Source organism: Cherax quadricarinatus, chromosome 93, assembly GCF_038502225.1.
Source record: "Cherax quadricarinatus isolate ZL_2023a chromosome 93, ASM3850222v1, whole genome shotgun sequence".
Taxonomy (NCBI): domain Eukaryota; kingdom Metazoa; phylum Arthropoda; class Malacostraca; order Decapoda; family Parastacidae; genus Cherax; species Cherax quadricarinatus.
The window spans coordinates 756,155-778,725 of record NC_091384.1 but is presented as its reverse complement, the minus strand read 5'-3'; the positions used below and the strand labels follow the sequence as shown (position 1 = coordinate 778,725).

At 46.4% G+C, this 22,571-nt stretch overlaps 1 protein-coding gene across 2 annotated transcripts in view; it reads right to left on the bottom strand.

The window, feature by feature from the left end:
- Positions 1–1,291: 1,291 nt before the first annotated feature.
- LOC128703411 (beta-1,4-glucuronyltransferase 1) overlaps positions 1,292–22,571 on the bottom strand; it is a 95,093-nt gene continuing 73,813 nt past the window's right edge. For both annotated transcript variants that reach the window (XM_053798052.2, XM_053798051.2), the window contains exons 3-4: positions 20,959–21,165; positions 1,292–1,828 (exon numbers count right to left, since the gene is read on the bottom strand). In XM_053798052.2, coding sequence (XP_053654027.1) covers positions 20,968–21,165 — 198 coding nt within the window. In that variant the 3' untranslated portion in view covers positions 1,292–1,828; positions 20,959–20,967. The remainder of the gene's footprint in view (positions 1,829–20,958; positions 21,166–22,571) is intronic.

The window sequence follows — 22,571 nt, the reverse complement described above, 5'->3', positions numbered from 1 at the left end:
ACATCAAAGCCAGGAAGTGCTATCAGAAGGTATAAGCACCTGACATCACAACCAGCAGGCACTGACACCTAACATCACAACCAACAGGCACTGAAACCTAACATCACAACCAACAGGCACTGACACCTAACATCACAACCAGCAAGTACCGTCACCTGACGTCCCTACAAGCGGATGTAGTAACCTGACGTCAAAACCAACAGGTACTGACCATAATGCAGTGTATAACACCTTGCCTCCAGTATTTCATATTAACAAAATAATGAAACTACATCACAGAGCATCGTAAAAACGGATGGGGGCCGGGAGGGGGGTAGGAATATGGCTTTCAGAATATAGTCAGAACTTAGAAGGCCTACCACCGAGGTTGACTGTTGCACATGTTCACTTGTTCATCAATAAACTCTCCTGGGAAACAAGTATTTCCAACCCGTGTAAGGTCACTCTCACTTTACACTGAACAGAATATAACCTCAAAAAAAAAAAATCTTATCTGTAATGTTAGTTAACCAACATTAACAACATTAGTTTGTAACATAAATACCCACATAATTCGACGAGTTTTAACTTTTTTTTTTTTCGTTTAAGTAATGAAAGACATGAGCCAAGATTTCGAAGCTGCCATACATCGAAACTTCAAAACTCTGATGGCTCTAAAATTTCCCTGCGGAACCCGAAGACTTCTAGTGGACTTCATACAAGGAACTATTGAGATTTTATAAAGCCTCAAGCCTCTTTGTGAAGCTTCAAGAGACTATGAAGCCCCAAGAGACTTTGTGAAGCTTCTATATATAATCTCCGTAGAGACCTAAATTCATTTTAAAGTTCTGGAAATTTCCTGTGACTGTCCGACAGTCCCCATGAAACCCCCAAAAATGAATCTCGGTTACTTATGAGATTGGACACTTATTAGATTCTCAAGAGGCTCCGAGACTCCTTGTAGAGATCCAATACTTGTGAAGCTTAGAGATGTGAATTGAGCGCAGGAACTCCACAGAACCTTACCAACCACCTTCACCGACTCCCTCAGATACCTCTCACTCTCAGAGTTCGCTCAAGGTGATACTACTTTCAATACTTCGACTACTAGTAGTCATTAGCATCATTCTTTGGTTAAACTGGACACTGAGGCAAGAACCTGTTTATCCCTAAAAGAGGGACTACGATAAACTGTCGTATGTACACAGACTTCTCGATGTACATTGTTAATATATATATATATATATATATATATATATATATATATATATATATATATATATATATATATATATATATATATATATGGCAGCATCACAGTTGTTCGATATTAACACTGATATGCACTTAGTATCTGACTAATAACACTTTAAACAATATTTTCAAGTCTACGTAAGATTTAGTACTGTAAAGATGCACTAATTAACACTTACTGAAGTACCAATTTTTTTCGATAACACTCCTAGAGTTACATGTTAGAAGTGGGAAGAAAATGTGACTTTCTACTCAGCGTGTCTTGTTCCTCAAGCAAGTCTTTCATAGTGGATAGTGTTGGGGCTACAAGTTACACTTGAAGGTTCGTATGAACATGGATTTTCTGAGTATGATATTCAAAGACGAATACACAGCAAGTTGGCGACATGTTGCCCTCTAACGGACTCTTACATCGCTGGACTTCATAGCAAGATGCTGGTGGTGATGGAAGTGGTGGTGGTTGTGGTGACGGTGGCTGAGGACGATGAACGTGGTGACGGTGGTTGTGGTGACGATGAACGTGGTGACGGTGGTTGTGGTGACGATGCTTGTGGTGACGATGGTAGTCTCTCATGTCAGCTACACAGCTCAAACTCTGAAATACAGAGGGTTGATATTACAACTGCTGATACTCGGACATGGAAAAACAGATTGTTCAGTAATTACCCTTCAAGGACGGCTGCCTTAAGTAACGCCGGTAAAGGGCTCTTGATCTAAGACAGCGTTGTAAAGCCCTTGTGGTTAAGCGCTTCTTTTTTATTATGATAAAATCTTTATCTAAGAAATCTCAGCTAACCTTTCCTTAAACAACGTAATTACCTGTCATTCATGAAGCCCTTTATGACCCCGACGGGTTTAACGTTTCCCATTAATATAGAGGTAATGCTAATCATAACTTTACCCCATACACTTGTGCATTACATAATGAATGAACAGAAATGGGGGGTAGCAGTAATGGGGTAGTGTAGAGGGGGTGTAGTATACGGGTGAAGGGAGGGAAGGGAACAGTAATGGGGTAGAGACATGACAGGTCAACATTATCCAGGTGGGCCGTCAGCCTCACTGACATGAAAGTCGATAAATTGACGGAAACCAATTTGGTGTGTCGCACACTGTGTATCATCACCACCACCACCACTACTAGCAACACTACCACCACTAGCAACACTACTACTAACAAGACCACCACTAGCAACACTACTAACAAGATCACCACTAGCAACACTACTAACAAGACCACCACTAGCAACACTACTACTAACAAGACCACTACTACTAACAAGACCACCACTAGCAACACTAACAAGATCACCACTAGCAACACTACTACTAACAAGACCACCACTAGCAACACTACTACTAACAAGACCACCACTACTAACAAGACCACCACTAGCAACACTAACAAGACCACCACTAGCAACACTACTACTAACAAGACCACCACTAGCAACACTACTACTAACAAGACCACCACTAGCAACACTACTAACAAGACCACCACTAGCAACACTACTACTAACAAGACCACCACTAGCAACACTACTACTAACAAGACCACTACTACTAACAAGACCACCACTAGCAACACTACTAACAAGACCACCACTAGCAACACCACCACTACTAGCAACACCACTACTAGCAACATCACCACTACTACTATACACTAATAAATGCACACACAAATGTGCATATTTCATACATAATCAGATGAGTACACATGTACATAAAAACTATACAATCATACACACATACACACACACACACACATTTAAGCTCCTTTGGGATACAAGAGGGATACTGAGAAAATACAGGAGGGATACTAAGAGGGTACAGGAGGGATATTAAGGGGATACAGAGAGTGAGGAATCGTAATTATATATATTTTTAACTTCAGAATCTGGATGGATTAGGCCACTACGAGACGTATGGGTAAGGTTCCTAGCACCTGCTGTTGTTGTTCACCTAGCAGTAAATACTTAAGTACCTGGGTGTTAGTCGACTCCCGTGGGTAATAATCTAGTCAGATGGAGGCGAGTGTGATGGTGTGGGGTGTCAAGTGGGGGTTGAGGTGTAGTATTTGTAATGAGGTGTAGAGTGGTTTGTGAAGTTTGTTTTGGGTAACAAGGTGCGGGGTGGTGAAGTGTGGGGTGGATGGTGAAGTGTGGGGTGGGTGGTGAAGTGTGGGGTGGGTACCGAGACAGGTACACATGGCCACCATCAACGGTGATATATGACACACTACCAAGTAATCACTAGCAACAAGGCTGAGAAAGAAGCCAATAGCAAGAAGGCAGGCAGGCAAGGAGGCAGGTCTGACAAACGGGCAGGTAGTGGGCTGGAAGGTAGGCAAGGTGTCCGTAATTGGGGAACTTGTGGGGAGAAGAATTAAACCAATTTACTTCCTGGAAACTCGTATAAGTTACTTGGGGAGAAACAGTAACGAGGTGTCTCGAGACGGCCCTGGAGGAGTGGAAGGATGGAGGGAGGGAAGGAAGGAGGGGAGGAGGATTAACTGGTGGGGAAGGAACGTTTAAACAAATGTTTCAGGCCATACTTCAAAGAGGAAGAGAGGGAGAGGAGAGGGCTGCTGGGCAACCCGATTTATTTCCTGGATCGAAGCCCTCGGACAAGATCTTGGGATCAAGAAGCTAGATATTGTTAGTAGGTATATTTGGTAAGGTACAGAAGCGTCGGTCTGGAGTTTTGACTCTCTGATCACGGGTTATATCCCCACCCATACAACACTTAGGAAGTGGGAGGCATTAAAATTTGATCCAAGGAAGGAGAGGATATATTCAGTTCTTTGAGTCAGAAGCCATCAGTACGTGTCCTGATGATTGAAAGGTGCTGATACCAGCAGCATATATGAGGTGCTGGTACCAGTAGCATATATGAGGTGCTGGTACCAGTAGCATATATGAGGTGCTGGTACCAGCAGCATATATGAGGTGCTGGTACCAGCAGCGGAAATGAGGCGCTGGTACCAGCAGCATAACTGAGGTAATTGTAAAAGCAGCACAGCATAACTGAGGTACTTGTACCAGCAGCACAGCATAACCGAGGTACTTGTACCAGCAACATAACTGAGGTGCTTGTACCAGCAGGAGTCACAGCAGGGAAAGGGCCAGGGAACCACACTAAGAGCCACATTAACATTTCCATTAAACCCAGGTGTACCACCTGCACCATCTATAAAACTGACATGAACACCAGGGGAGAGACAGCCCGGGTAGATATAACAATACCAGCAAGTAACAACGGTGTCACATGACCAACAAGACGTTAATTTTAACAACTACCAATACCAGGTAGAGTTAATACTACTACTGATAGACGGCAGGTCCTCCACTGATGGAGGAATGATGGTAGGTCCTCCACTGATAGAGGAATGATGGTAGGTCCTCCACTGATGGAGGAATGATGGTAGGTCCTCCACTGATGGAGGAATGATGGTAGGTCCTCCACTGATGGAGGAATGATGGTAGGTCCTCCACTGATGGAGGAATGATGGTAGGTCCTCCACTGATGGAGGAATGATGGTAGGTCCTCCGCTAATGGAGGAATGATGGTAGGTCCTCCACTGATGGAGGAATGATGGTGGGTCCTCCACTGATGGAGGAATGATGGTAGGTCCTCCACTGATGGAGGAATGATGGTAGGTCCTCCACTGATGGAGGAATGATGGTAGGTCCTCCACTGATGGAGGAATGATGGTAGGTCCTCCACTGATGGAGGAATGATGGTAGGTCCTCCACTGATGGAGGAATGATGGTAGGTCCTCCACTGATGGAGGAATGATGGTAGGTCCTCCACTGATGGAGGAATGATGGTAGGTCCTCCACTGATGGAGGAATGATGGTAGGTCCTCCGCTGATGGAGGAATGATGGTAGGTCCTCCACTGATGGAGGAATGATGGTAGGTCCTCCACTGATGGAGGAATGATGGTAGGTCCTCCACTGATGGAGGAATGATGGTAGGTCCTCCACTGATGGAGGAATGATGGTAGGTCCTCCACTGATGGAGGAATGATGGTAGGTCCTCCGCTGATGGAGGAATGATGGTAGGTCCTCCACTGATGGAGGAATGATGGTAGGTCCTCCACTGATGGAGGAATGATGGTGGGTCCTCCACTGATGGAGGAATGATGGTGGGTCCTCCACTGATGGAGGAATGATGGTGGGTCCTCCACCGATGGAGGAATGATGGTAGGTCCACTGATGGAGGAATAATGGTAGATCCTCCACCGATGGAGGAATGATGGCAGGTCCTCCACCGATGGAGGAATGATGGCAGGTCCTCCACTGATGGAGGAATGATGGCAGGTCCTCCACTGATGCGGGAATGATGGCAGGTCCTGCAATAATGGAGGAATGATGGCAGGTCCTCCACCGATGGAGGAATGACGGCAGGCCCTCCACCGATGGAGGAATGACGGCAGGTCATCCACCGATGAAGGAATGACGGTAGGTCCTGCACTGATGGAGGAATGATGGCAGGTCCTGCACTGATGGAGGAATAACGGCAGGTCCTGCACTGATGGAGGAATAATGGCAGGCCCTCCACTGATGGAGGAATAATGGCAAGTCCTCCACTGATGGAGGAATAATGGCAGGTCCTCCACTGATGCGGGAATGATGGTAGGTCCTGCAATAATGGAGGAATGATGGCAGGTCCTCCACCGATGGAGGAATGACGGCAGGTCCTCCACCGATGGAGGAATGACGGCAGGTCCTCCGCCGATGAAGGAATGACGGCAGGTCCTCCGCCGATGAAGGAATGACGGTAGGTCCTGCACTGATGGAGGAATGACGGTAGGTCCTGCACTGATGGAGGAATGACGGCAGGTCCTGCACTTATGGAGGAATGACGGCAGGTCCTGTACTGATGGAGGAATAATGGCAGGCCCTCCACTGATGGAGGAATGATGGCAGGTCCTCCACTCATGCAGGAATGATTACATCGCCCACTTCAAGACTACTTCACCCTCTTTCACATTACGCAGCCTCTTCAAACACATCCCCCTGTGTGGCCATGTATGGTAGTACAGTGTGGCCATGTATGGTGGTACAGCGTGACCATGTATGATAGTACAGTGTAGCCATGTATGGTAGTACAGTGTGACCATGTATGGTGTTACAGCCTGACCATGTATGGTAGTACAGTGTAGCCATGTATGGTAATACAGTGTGGCCATGTATGGCAGTCCAGTGTAGCCATGTATGGTAATGCAGTGTGGCCATGTATGGTGGTACTGTGTGGTCATGTATGGTAGTCCAGTGTAGCCATGTATGGCAGTACAGTGTGGCCATGTATGGTGGTACAGCGTGACCATGTATGGTAGTACAGTGTAGCCATGTATGGCAGTACAGTGTAGCCATGTATGGTAGTCCAGTGTAGCCATGTATGGCAGTACAGTGTAGCCATGTATTGTGGTACTGTGTGGTCATGTATGGTAGTCCAGTGTAGCCATGTATGGCAGTACAGTGTGGCCATGTATGGTGGTACAGCGTGACCATGTATGGTAGTACAGTGTAGCCATGTATGGCAGTACAGTGTGGCCATGTATGGTGGTACAGCGTGACCATGTATGGTAGTACAGTGTAGCCATGTATGGTAATACAGTGTGGCCATGTATGGTGGTACAGCGTGACCATGTATGGTAGTACAGTGTAGCCATGTATGGTAGTACAGTGCGGCCATGTATGTCAGTCCAGTGTAGCCATGTATGGTAATACAGTGTGGCCATGTATGGTGGTACAGCGTGACCATGTATCGTAGTACAGTGTAGCCATGTATGGCAGTACAGCGTGACCATGTATGGTAGTCCAGTGTAGCCATGTATGGTAGTCCAGTGTAGCCATGTATGGCAGTACAGTGTGGCCATGTATGGTGGTACAGCGTGACCATGTATCGTAGTACAGTGTAGCCATGTAGGGCAGTACAGCGTGACCATGTATGGTAGTCCAGTGTAGCCATGTATGGTAGTCCAGTGTAGCCATGTATGGCAGTACAGTGTGGCCATGTATGGTGGTACAGCGTGACCATGTATGGTAGTCCAGTGTAGCCATGTACAGCAGTACAGTGTGGCCATGTATGGTGGTACAGCGTGACCATGTATCGTAGTACAGTGTAGCCATGTATGGCAGTACAGCGTGACCATGTATGGTAGTCCAGTGTAGCCATGTATGGTAATACAGTGTGGCCATCTATGGTTGTACTGTGTGGTCATGTATGGTAGTCCAGTGTAGCCATGTATAGCAGTACAGTGTGGCCATGTATGGTGGTACAGGGTGACCATGTATCGTAGTACAGTGTAGCCATGTATGGCAGTACAGCGTGACCATGTATGGTAGTCCAGTGTAGCCATGTATGGTACTCCAGTGTAGCCATGTATGGCAGTACAGTGTGGCCATGTATGGTGGTACAGCGTGACCATGTATCGTAGTACAGTGTAGCCATGTATGGCAGTACAGCGTGACCATGTATGGTAGTCCAGTGTAGCCATGTATGGTAATACAGTGTGGCCATGTATGGTGGTACTGTGTGGTCATCTATGGTAGTCCAGTGTAGCCATGTATGGCAGTACAGTGTGGCCATGTATGGTGGTACAACGTGACCATGTATGGTAGTAGTGTAGCCATGTATGGCAGTACAATGTGGCCATGTATTGTGCTACAGCATGACCATGTATGGTGGTGCAGCGTGACCATGTATGGTAGTCCAGTGTAGCCATGTATGGCAGTACAGTGTGGTCATGTATGGTGGTACAGCGTGACCATGTATGGCAGTACAGTGTAGCCATGTATGGTAGTCCAGTGTAGCCATGTATGGCAGTACAGTGTAGCCATGTATGGTAGTCCAGTGTAGCCATGTATGGTAGTACAGTGTAGCCATGTATGGCAGTACAGTGTAGCCATGTATGGTAGTCCAGTGTAGCCATGTATGGCAGTACAGTGTAGCCATGTATGGCAGTACAATGTGGCCATGTATGGTGCTACAGCATGACCATGTATGGTGGTGCAGCGTGACCATATATGGTAGTCCAGTGTAGCCATGTATGGCAGTACAGTGTAGCCATGTATGGTAGTCCAGTGTAGCCATGTATGGCAGTACAGTGTAGCCATGTATTGTGGTACTGTGTGGTCATGTATGGTAGTCCAGTGTAGCCATGTATGGCAGTACAGTGTGGCCATGTATGGTAGTCCAGTGTAGCCATGTATGGCAGTACAGTGTGGCCATGTATGGTGGTACAGCGTGACCATGTATGGTAGTCCAGTGTAGCCATGTATGGCAGTACAGTGTGGCCATGTATGGTGGTACAGCGTGACCATGTATGGTAGTACTGTGTAACCATGTATGGTGGTACAGCGTGACCATGTATGGTAGTCCAGTGTAGCCATGTATGGCAGTACAGTGTGGCCATGTATGGTGGTACAGCGTGACCATGTATGGTAGTACAGTGTAGCCATGTATGGTGGTACAGCGTGACCATGTATGGTAGTCCAGTGTAGCCATGTATGGTGGTACAGCGTGACCATGTATGGTAGTCCAGTGTAGCCATGTATGGTGGTACAGCGTGACCATGTATGGTAGTCCAGTGTAGCCATGTATGGTGGTACAGCGTGACCATGTATGGTAGTACAGTGTAGCCATGTATGGTGGTACAGCGTGACCATGTATGGTAGTCCAGTGTAGCCATGTATGGTGGTACAGCGTGACCATGTATGGTAGTACAGTGTAGCCATGTATGGTGGTACAGCGTGACCATGTATGGTAGTCCAGTGTAGCCATGTATGGCAGTACAGTGTAGCCATGTATGGTGGTACAGCGTGACCATGTATGGTAGTACAGTGTAGCCATGTATGGTAGTACAGCGTGACCATGTATGGTAGTCCAGTGTAGCCATGTATGGTGGTACAGCGTGACCATGTATGGTAGTACAGTGTAGCCATGTATGGTGGTACAGTGTGGCCATGTATGGTAGTCCAGTGTAGCCATGTATGGCAGTACAGTGTGGCCATGTATGGTGGTACAGCGTGACCATGTATGGTGGTACAGCGTGACCATGTATGGTGGTACAGTGTGGCCATGTATGGTGGTACAGCGTGACCATGTATGGTAGTACAGTGTAGCCATGTATGGCAGTACAGTGTGGCCATGTATGGTGGTACAGCGTGACCATGTATGGTGGTGCAGCGTGACCATGTATGGTAGTACAGCGTGACCATGTATGGTGGTACAGTGTGGCCATGTATGGTGGTACAGCGTGACCATGTATGGTGGTACAGCGTGACCATGTATGGTGGTACAGCGTGACCATGTATGGTAGTACAGCGTGACCATGTATGGTGGTACAGCGTGACCATGTATGGTGGTACAGTGTGGCCATGTATGGTGGTACAGCGTGACCATGTATGGTAGTAGTGTAGCCATGTATGGCAGTACAGTGTGGCCATGTATGGTGGTACAGCGTGACCATGTATGGTAGTAGTGTAGCCATGTATGGCAGTACAGTGTGGCCATGTATGGTGGTACAGCGTGACCATGTATGGTGGTACAGCGTGACCATGTATGGTAGTACAGTGTGACCATGTATGGTGGTACAGTGTGACCATGTATGGTAGTACAGTGTGACCATGTATGGTGGTACAGCGTGACCATGTATGGTAGTACAGTGTCACCATATATGGTAGTACAGTGTGACCATGTATGGTGGTACAGCGTGACCATGTATGGGAGTAGTGTCACCATGTATGGTAGTACAGTGTGACGATGTATGGTGGTACAGCGTGACCATGTATGGTGGTACAGTGTCACCATATATAGTAGTACAGTGTCACCATATATGGTAGTACAGTGTGGCCATGTATGGTGGTACAGTGTCACCATATATGGTAGTACAGTGTCACCATATATGGTAGTATAGTGTCACCATGTATGGTAGTACAGTGTCACCATATATGGTAGTATAGTGTCACCATGTATGGTAGTACAGTGTCACCATATATGGTAGTATAGTGTCACCATATATGGTAGTATAGTGTCACCATGTATGGTAGTATAGTGTCACCATATATGGTAGTATAGTGTCACCATGTATGGTAGTACAGCGTGGCCATGTATGGCAGTACAGTATCACCATGTATGGTAGTATAGTGTCACCATATATGGTAGTACAGTGTCACCATGTATGGTAGTATAGTGTCACCATATATGGTAGTATAGTGTCACCATATATGGTAGTAGTGTCACCATATATGGTAGTATAGTGTCACCATATATGGCAGTACAGTGTCACCATATATGGTAGTATAGTGTCACCATATATGGTGGTACAGTGTCACCATATATGGTAGTATAGTGTCACCATATATGGCAGTACAGTGTCACCATATATGGTAGTATAGTGTCACCATATATGGTAGTACAGTGTCACCATATATGGTAGTATAGTGTCACCATATATGGTAGTACAGTGTCACCATATATGGTAGTATAGTGTCACCATATATGGTAGTACAGTGTCACCATATATGGTAGTATAGTGTCACCATATATGGTAGTATAGTGTCACCATATATGGTAGTACAGTGTCACCATGTATGGTAGTATAGTGTCACCATATATGGTAGTACAGTGTCACCATGTATGGTAGTATAGTGTCACCATATATGGTAGTACAGTGTCACCATATATGGTAGTACCATATATGGTAGTATAGTGTCACCATATATGGTAGTACAGTGTCACCATATATGGTAGTACAGTGTCACCATATATGGTAGTACAGTGTCACCATATATGGTAGTATAGTGTCACCATATATGGTAGTATAGTGTCACCATATATGGTAGTATAGTGTCACCATATATGGTAGTACAGTGTCACCATATATGGTAGTACAGTGTCACCATATATGGTAGTACAGTGTCACCATATATGGTAGTACAGTGTCACCATATATGGTAGTACAGTGTCACCATATATGGTAGTAGTATGGTTGTACAGTGTCACCATATATGGTAGTACAGTGTCACCATAGTATGGTAGTACAGTGTCACCATATATGGTAGTACAGTGTCACCATATATATAGTGTCACCATATATGGTAGTACAGTGTCACCATATATGGTAGTACAGTGTCACCATATATGGTAGTACAGTGTCACCATATATGGTAGTATAGTGTCACCATATATGGTAGTACAGTGTCACCATATATGGTAGTATAGTGTCACCATATATGGTAGTACAGTGTCACCATATATGGTAGTATAGTGTCACCATATATGGCAGTACAGTGTCACCATGTATGGTGGTACAGTGTCACCATGTATGGTAGTATAGTGTGACCATGTATGGTGGTACAGTGTCACCATATATGGTAGTATAGTGTCACCATATATGGTATAGTGTCACCATATATGGTAGTATAGTGTCACCATATATGGTAGTACAGTGTCACCATATATGGTAGTACAGTGTCACCATATATGGTAGTACAGTGTCACCATATATGGTGGTACAGTGTCACCATATATGGTAGTACAGTGTCACCATATATGGTAGTACAGTGTCACCATATATGGTAGTACATATATGGTAGTATAGTGTCACCATATATGGTAGTACAGTGTCACCATATATGGTAGTACCATATATGGTAGTAGTGTCACCATATATGGTAGTATAGTGTCACCATATATGGTAGTACCATATATGGTATAGTGTCACCATATATGGTAGTATAGTGTCACCATATATGGTAGTACAGTGTCACCATATATGGTAGTACAGTGTCACCATATATGGTAGTATAGTGTCACCATATATGGTAGTACAGTGTCACCATGTATGGTAGTACAGTGTCACCATATATGGTAGTACAGTGTCACCATATATGGTAGTACAGTGTCACCATATATGGTAGTACAGTGTCACCATATATGGTAGTATAGTGTCACCATATATGGTAGTACAGTGTCACCATATATGGTAGTACAGTGTCACCATATATGGTAGTACAGTGTCACCATATATGGTAGTATAGTGTCACCATGTCACCATATATGGTAGTATAGTGTCACCATATATGGTAGTACAGTGTCACCATATATGGTAGTATAGTGTCACCATATATGGTAGTATAGTGTCACCATATATGGTAGTACAGTGTCACCATATATGGTAGTATAGTGTCACCATATATGGTAGTACAGTGTCACCATATATGGTAGTATAGTGTCATCATATATGGTGGTACAGTGTCACCATATATGGTAGTATAGTGTCACCATATATGGTAGTATAGTGTCACCATATATGGTAGTATAGTGTCACCATATATGGTAGTATAGTGTCACCATATATGGTAGTATAGTGTCACCATATATGGTAGTACAGTGTCACCATATATGGTAGTATAGTGTCACCATATATGGTAGTATAGTGTCACCATATATGGTAGTACAGTGTCACCATATATGGTAGTATAGTGTCACCATATATGATAGTATAGTGTCACCATATATGGTAGTACAGTGTCACCATATATGGTAGTATAGTGTCACCATATATGGTAGTATAGTGTCACCATATATGGTAGTACAGTGTCACCATATATGGTAGTATAGTGTCACCATATATGGTAGTACAGTGTCACCATATATGGTAGTATAGTGTCACCATATATGGTATAGTGTCACCATATATGGTATAGTGTCACCATATATGGTAGTACAGTGTCACCATATATGGTAGTACAGTGTCACCATATATGGTAGTATAGTGTCACCATATATGGTAGTACAGTGTCACCATATATGGTAGTATAGTGTCACCATATATGGTAGTACAGTGTCACCATATATGGTAGTATACAGTGTCACCATATATGGTATAGTACAGTGTCACCATGGTATGGTAGTACAGTGTCACCAGTGTCACCATATATGGTAGTATATATAGTACAGTATGGTAGTATAGTGTCACCATATATGGTAGTACAGTGTCACCATATATGGTAGTATAGTGTCACCATATATGGCATAGTGTCACCATGTATACAGTGTCACCATGTATGGTAGTATAGTATGGTAGTACAGTGTCACCATATATGGTAGTACAGTGTCACCATATATGGTAGTACAGTGTCACCATATATGGTAGTATAGTGTCACCATATATGGTAGTACAGTGTCACCATATATGGTAGTATAGTGTCACCATATATGGTAGTACAGTGTCACCATATATGGTAGTATAGTGTCACCATATATGGTAGTACAGTGTCACCATATATGGTAGTACAGTGTCACCATATATGGTAGTATAGTGTCACCATATATGGTAGTACAGTGTCACCATATATGGTAGTATAGTGTCACCATATATGTATAGTGTCACCATGTATGGTAGTACAGTGTCACCATGTATGGTAGTACAGTGTACAGTGTCACCATATATGGTAGTATAGTGTCACCATATATGGTAGTACAGTGTCACCATATATGGTAGTATAGTGTCACCATATATGGTAGTACAGTGTCACCATATATGGTAGTACAGTGTCACCATATATGGTAGTACAGTGTCACCATATATGGTAGTATAGTGTCACCATATATGGTAGTATAGTGTCACCATGTATGGGGGTACAGTGTCACCATATATGGTAGTATAGTGTCACCATATATGGTAGTACAGTGTCACCATGTATGGTAGTACAGTGTCACCATGTATGGTAGTATAGTGTCACCATGTATGGTAGTACAGTGTCACCATATATGGTAGTACAGTGTCACCATATATGGTAGTATAGTGTCACCATATATGGTAGTACAGTGTCACCATATATGGTAGTACAGTGTCACCATATATGGTAGTACAGTGTCACCATATATGGTAGTACAGTGTCACCATATATGGTAGTACAGTGTCACCATATATGGTAGTATAGTGTCACCATATATGGTAGTACAGTGTCACCATATATGGTAGTACAGTGTCACCATGTATGGTAGTACAGTGTCACCATATATGGTAGTATATGGTAGTACAGTGTCACCATATATTGTAGTACAGTGTCACCATATATGGTAGTATAGTGTCACCATATATGGTAGTACAGTGTCACCATATATGGTAGTACAGTGTCACCATATATGGTAGTACAGTGTCACCATATATGGTAGTACAGTGTCACCATATATGGTAGTACAGTGTCACCATATATGGTAGTACAGTGTCACCATATATGGTAGTACAGTGTCACCATATATGGTAGTACAGTGTCACCATATATGGTAGTACAGTGTCACCATATATGGTAGTATAGTGTCACCATGTATGGCAGTACAGTGTCACCATGTATGGTAGTACAGTGTCACCATATATGGTAGTACAGTGTCACCATATATGGTAGTATAGTGTCACCTTCAGTTAGGTTCTAAGATACATATACATTATTTACATCTCCACTAATCATCTTTAAGTGTATCCACCCGAGACTGTGTGAGAGCCTGGCAACACTGCCTCCTCCACCCCATGACTGCCTGCCCCACCCCATGACTGTCTCCTCCACCCCATGACTGCCTGCCCCACCCCATGACTGTCTCATCCACCCCATGACTGCCTGCCCCACCCCATGACTGCCTGCCCCACCCCATGACTGCCTGCCCCACCCCATGACTGTCTCATCCACCCCATGACTGCCTCCTCCACCCCATGACTGCCTGCCCCACCCCATGACTGTCTCATCCACCCCATGACTGCCTGCCCCACCCCATGACTGTCTCATCCACCCCATGACTGCCTGCCCCACCCCATGACTGCCTCCTCCACCCCATGACTGCCTGCCCCACCCCATGACTGCCTCCTCCACCCCATGACTGCCTTCCCCACCCCATGGCTGCCTCCTCCACCCCATGACTGCCTCCCCCCACCCCATGACTGTCTCATCCACCCCATGACTGCCTCCCCCACCCCATGACTGTCTCATCCACCCCATGACTGCCTCCCCCACCCCATGACTGCCTGCCCCACCCCATGACTGCCTCCTACACCCCATGACTGCCTCCCCCACCCCATGACTGTCTCATCCACCCCATGACTGCCTCCCCCACCCCATGACTGCCTCCTCCACCCCATGACTGCCTCCCCCACCCCATGACTGTCTCATCCACCCCATGACTGCCTCCCCCACCCCATGATTGTCTCATCCACCCCATGACTGTCTCATCCACCCCATGACTGCCTCCTCCACCCCATGACTGCCTGCCCCACCCCATGACTGTCTCATCCACCCCATGACTGCCTCCTCCACCCCATGACTGCCTGCCCCACCCCATGACTGCCTGCCCCACCCCATGACTGCCTGCCCCACCCCATGACTGCCTGCCCCACCCCATGACTGGCTCATCCACCCCATGACTGCCTCCTCCACCCCATGACTGCCTGCCCCACCCCATGACTGTCTCATCCACCCCATGACTGCCTCCTCCACCCCATGACTGCCTCCTACACCCCATGACTGCCTGCCCCACCCCATGACTGTCTCATCCACCCCATGACTGCCTCCCCCACCCCATGACTGCCTCCTCCACCCCATGACTGCCTGCCCCACCCCATGACTGCCTCCCCCACCCCATGACTGCCTCCCCCACCCCATGACTGCCTCCCCCACCCCATAACTGCCTTCCCCACCCCATGACTGCCTCCCCCACCCCATGACTGCCTCCCCCACCCCATAACTGCCTCCTCCACCCCATAACTGCCTGCCCCACCACATGACTGTCTCATCCACCCCATGACTGCCTACCCCACCCCATGACTGCCTCCTCCACCCCATGACTGCCTGCCCCACCCCATTACTGCCTGCCCCACCCCATGACTGCCTCCCCCACCCCATGACTGCCTCCCCCACCCCATGACTGCCTCACCCACCCCATCACTGCCTTCCCCACCCCATGACTCCCTCCTACACCCCATGACTGCCTCCTACACCCCATGACTGCCTGCCCCACCCCATGACTGTCTCATCCACCCCATGACTGCCTCCCCCACCCCATGACTGCCTCCTACACCCCATGACTGCCTCCTACACCCCATGACTGCCTCCTACACCCCATGACTGCCTCCCCCATCCCATGACTGCCTCCTACACCCCATGACTGCCTCCTACACCCCATGACTGCCTCCCCCACTCCATAAATGCCTTCCCCACCCCATGACTCCCTCCTACACCCCATGACTGCCAGATCCACCCCATGACTGCTTCCTCAACCCCATGACTGCCTCCCCCACCCCATGACTGCCTCCTACACCCCATGACTGCCTGCCCCACCCCATGACTGCCTCCTACACCCCATGACTGCCTGCCCCACCCCATGACTGTCTCATCCACCCCATGACTGCCTCCCCCACCCCATGACTGCCTCCTACACCCCATGACTGCCTCCTACACCCCATGACTGCCTCCCCCACCCCATGACTGCCTCCTACACCCCATGACTGCCTCCCCCACCCCATGACTGCCTCCTACACCCCATGACTGCCTCCTACACCCCATGACTGCCTCCCCCACCCCATAACTGCCTTCCCCACCCCATAACTGCCTTCCCCACCCCATGACTCCCTCCTACACCCCATGACTGCCAGATCCACCCCATGACTGCTTCCTCAACCCCATGACTGCCAGATCCACCCCATGACTGCTTCCTCAACCCGATGACTGCCTCCCCCACCCCATGACTGCCTCCTACACCCCATGACTGCCTCCTACACCCCATGACTGCCTCCTACACCCCATGACTGTCTGCCCCACCCCATGACTGTCTCATCCACCCCATGACTGCCTCCCCCACCCCATGACTGCCTCCTACACCCCATGACTGCCTCCTACACCCCATGACTGCCTCCCCACCCCATGACTGCCTCCTACACCCCATGACTGCCTCCCCCACCCCATAACTGCCTTCCCCACCCCATGACTCCCTCCTACACCCCATGACTGCCAGATCCACCCCATGACTGCTTCCTCAACCCCATGACTGCCTGATCCACCCCATGACTGCCTTATCCACCTCATTTATTTATTTATTTATTTATTTATTTATTTATTTATTTATAATTTGAGCACACTTACAGAGGTACAAAAAAAATACAGATAAGAGCAGCATGCCAAAGCCACTTATACTATGCATAGCATTACGGGCTGGCTTAAAATTAACTTAAGATTAACTAAGCAATGATGAAATCAGTGAAAAACATTAATGTAAACTGATTACTATAAAGCACAAGTGAGTATTACAAAGACAGGTCATATGGTTGCATGCATTGTTGTAAATTCAGTAGAATGGAGTATTCTGTTAGGTAGTGAATTTAAAAAATAATAAAGTTAGATTGGGTTTTAGGTTTAACATTTATGTGATATAATTGTGAGAAACATTTAAGATATACAATTTATAAGGTTCAGTTATTCAGTATTTATTTGGTTTTGGGTGAGTAAGTGACTGCTTCCTACATCCCATGACTGCCTCCTCCACCCCATGACTGCCTCCTCCACCCCATGATTACATACAGACACTGAACATTCACTATGTGTATCTGTAACGTATAAACGTACCCTGTATACCACCCCTATGTGCTCCTGCTACTTACTGTAAATCATCGGACATGCGTTCCTGTTACGTACATAGCTACAGACACATACTGTATACCAGTGTAAACTATACAGACATAATGTGACTGAGAGGAGAGTCAGCACTGGTACCAAGAGAGGAGAGTCAGCACTGGTACAGACATAATGTGACTGAGAGGAGAGTCAGCACTGGTACCAAGAGAGGAGAGTCAGCACTGGTACCAAGAGAGGAGAGTCAGCACTGGTACCAAGAGAGGAGAGTCAGCACTGGTACCAAGAGAGAGCCAGAGTCAGCACTGGTACCAAGAGAGGAGAGTCAGCACTGGTACCAAGAGAGGAGAGTCAGCACTGGTACCAAGAGAGGAGAGTCAGCACTGGTACCAAGAGAGGAGAGTCAGCACTGGTACCAAGAGAGGAGAGTCAGCACTGGTACCAAGAGAGGAGAGTCAGCACTGGTACCAAGAGAGGAGAGTCAGCACTGGTACCAAGAGAGGAGAGTCAGCACTGGTACCAAGAGTTCTACCTTCACAACACTGCCGTATTTTACCTCACTTAGCTGAACGTTTAAGATAAGATTTAGTTCGGATTTTTAACCCAGGATAACCCAAGAAAGTCAATGTGTCATCGAGACTGTCTTATTTTCACCGTGGTCCTCAATCTTGTCCCCCAGGATGCCACCCACACCAATCTATTAACACCCAGGTACCTACTTACTGCTAGGTGAACAGTAACACCAAGTGTAAGGTAACGCGCTCAATGTTTCCACCCATGCCGGCGATAAGATAAGATAAGATTTCGTTCGGATTTTTAACCCCGGAGGGTTAGCCACCCAGGATAACCCAAGAAAGTCAATGCGTCATCGAGGACTGTCTAACTTATTTCCATTGGGGTCCTTAATCTTGTCCCCCAGGATGCGACCCACACCAGTCGACTAACACCCAGGTACCTATTTGCTGCTAGGTGAACAGGACAACAGGTGTAAGGAAACGTGTCGAAATGTTTCCACCCGCCGGGAATCGAACCCGGGCCCTCCGTGTGTGAAGCGGGAGTTTTAGCCACCAGGACACTCACTGTTGATACACTTAATATAATTGTTACAGTTAAAAATTTAAAAGGATATTATGAATTAATTTGTTAGTGACATAAACATGTAGAAATATTGATAACCAGAAAGATAATAATGTAGAGATTGTTTTTTCCTCCATTAACCTGTTTACTTCCTGCTCTCTCTCTCTCTCTCTCAATCTTCATATTGTCGTTTTTCTTGCTTCTTTCCCTGTTTCTCATTCCACCTTCTGTTAGTGCATCAATGTTCGTTTTTTTCTCACTTGCCCAACCTTACATGGTTACACACACACACACTCAACATTGATTTAGCCTTTACCACTACCCCAACATTGATTTTTTTCCCACCACCACCACCACCATCACCACCACCACCACCATCACCACCACCACCACCACCATCACCACCACCACCACCATCACCACCACCACCACCACCACCACCACCACCACCACCACCACCATCACTACTCAATACAAATTTGAGGTGTGGTCGAGCAGGTGAGGAAGTCTAGTGTGGCTGGCCATACTTGTACTGTTAACACATTTCTGTTCACCACAATCACCTTTACGTATGAAAATTAGGTTGGGCAAATGTTTTGTTAGTGGGATAGATTGTAAAGGACCTGCCAAGTATGGGCCAACAGGCCTGCTGCAGTGTTCCTCCTTTCTTATGTTCTTATGTACTCACTCTTCTTATGATTATTATTAAGGGTATTACCGCTGGAAATCTCTAGGTCGATGTTTGATTTTTATCGCTAGCAACAGGAAGCCTCAACCCCAGATTTCAATTTTTCAACACACGTGTACAGTAACTAGATCAAGATTCTTGGAACAAATGGCTTGTGCAGCTGCGATATGACCGAAGTTGTAGGACCAATTCCCAGCTTTTTGAAATGGCTGAGATAGCTACCAAAACCTCTCCATGGGGAAGTGGAACAGAATTCTTCCTCCGTAAGCCATGCGTGTCGTAAGAGGCGACTAAAATGCCGGGAGCAAGGGGCTAGTAACCCCTTCTCCTGTATATATTACTAAATGTAAAAGGAGAAACTTTCGTTTTTCCTTTTGGGCCACCCCGCCTCGGTGGGATACGGCCGGTGTGTTGAAAGAAACTACCAAAACCCTGTGATGTTTGAAATATTAAAAAAAGTACTTCCCACTTCGATGACGGTAGAGAGTTAAATACAAATGTATGGATGCATAACTTCCAATGTTGTGTAAAATAATGTGAATCATTTTATGCCCGTTAAAACACGTTAAATATATTTATCTACTTCTGAAGGGCTTCAGTGTTTAATGGGTGTTGCATGTTATGACCAGGATAGTACCCATTAAGTTCAACTTGAGTGTGACTAAATTTGTCATTGAATCGACAAAGGTTCATCTGCATTAGTGTTTAAAGTCATTAAGAGTAACTTGGTAGGGACAATATATACGGTAACTGGCTGGAGTTACAGTGCAGAGATAAATGTAGCTTTATCCGGTTACGTCTATTGATCAGAAAGAAAACTAAACACAAGGAATAAGATTTTGTTTGAGTAACCCAGATGCTTAATAACCCAGATGCTTAATAACCCAGATGCTTAGTAACCCAGATGCTTAGTAACCCAGGATTACCAAAGCCATGTCATCAGACTGTCTTGTTTCCACTGGGGTTGTTTAATTCCCTTCCCCCAGTCGACTAACACCCAGGTACCTACTTACTGCTAGGTGAACAGGGGCAGCAGTTGTAAGGTGACTTACACCCCGGTACACACTCATTGTAGGTGAACAGGGGCAGATGTAAGACTATTAACACCCAGGTACCTACTTACTGCTAAGTGAACAGGGGCATCAGGTATAAGGAAACGTGCCCAAAGTTTCCATTCGTACCAGAGATCGAACCCCGGTCGTGAACTGAGACGCTACTAGCTAAGTCATGAGACCACAAGACTCTCACTAATACAGATTACTATTAAGATCTTATTATCAAGTATGTGATGGTATTAGCAAGCGTGTCATATAAGGACCAACCTGTAAACGCTACAAGAAGCACATTCCTCTCTTGCCGTAGATGGTATGAAGTTCAGGAGTGATCTTGTTGTGAAGGAGAGAGTTCTGATGGGCTGTGAGCAGGTCGCGATGCCGATCCCGCCGGTGCCGCTTGATACCAGGACGATGTACCAGGAAGGCGTTGTCCAGTACGTGGAACTCGTAGTCCAGCACGCACATCACGTACATCTGCACACCCACACACCAAACATCAATATGTGTATAAATGCTTTTAGAGAACACACAAGTTGATATACGAGACACTGGCGCAACATTTGGGTTTCTCTGTTTAGGAAAAGTTTCTCCAGCCAGTGTCCTCTTCATTCCAGTACAGCCTGAAGGGAGGGACTGATTACCTCAAACTCATTTTCCAGCGTTCCTCTGCAATGGACTGAAGCCACTGGCTGGCGAAAAGTTTCCTAAATAAAGATACCCAAATGTTGCACATCAAACTCTTAGTGTGCATATATAACTTACATGCATCACTATTATTATTATTATCAGTGTGTGTATGATATACACTATGATGATGAGCTAAACCCATAGGGGTCATACAACACCCAAGGAATGCCATGTAATGTCTCGTATATCTTGAAAAGCGCAAAATCTGCATGGGTTAAGAGAGCGTGTGAGCAGTGGAAGGTACTCAAGGTTGACCCCAGCAAGTGTTAGCAGTGGAAGGTACTCAAGGTTGACCCCAGCAAGTGTTAGCAGTGGAAGGTACTCAAGGTTGACCCCAGCAAGTGTTAGCAGTGGAAGGTGCTCAAGGTTGACCCCAGCAAGTGTTAGCAGTGGAAGGTGCTCAAGGTTGACCCCAGCAAGTGTTAGCAGTGGAAGGTACTCAAGGTTGACCCCAGCAAGTGTTAGCAGTGGAAGGTGCTCAAGGTTGACCCCAGCAAGTGTTAGCAGTGGAAGGTACTCAAGGTTGACCCTAGCAAGTGTTAGCAGTGGAAGGTACTCAAGGTTGACCCCAGCAAGTGTTAGCAGTGGAAGGTGCTCAAGGTTGACCCCAGCAAGTGTTAGCAGTGGAAGGTGCTCAAGGTTGACCCCAGCAAGTGTTAGCAGTGGAAGGTACTCAAGGTTGACCCCAGCAAGTGTTAGCAGTGGAAGGTGCTCAAGGTTGACCCCAGCAAGTGTTAGCAGTGGAAGGTACTCAAGGTTGACCCTAGCAAGTGTTAGCAGTGGAAGGTACTCAAGGTTGACCCCAGCAAGTGTTAGCAGTGGAAGGTGCTCAAGGTTGACCCTAGCAAGTGTTAGCAGTGGAAGGTACTCAAGGTTGACCCCAGCAAGTGTTAGCAGTGGAAGGTACTCAAGGTTGACCCCAGCAAGTGTTAGCAGTGGAAGGTACTCAAGGTTGACCCCAGCAAGTGTTAGCAGTGGAAGGTACTCAAGGTTGACCCCAGCAAGTGTTAGCAGTGGAAGGTACTCAAGGTTGACCCCAGCAAGTGTTAGCAGTGGAAGGTACTCAAGGTTGACCCCAGCAAGTGTTAGCAGTGGAAGGTACTCAAGGTTGACCCCAGCAAGTGTTAGCAGTGGAAGGTACTCAAGGTTGACCCCAGCAAGTGTTAGCAGTGGAAGGTACTCAAGGTTGACCC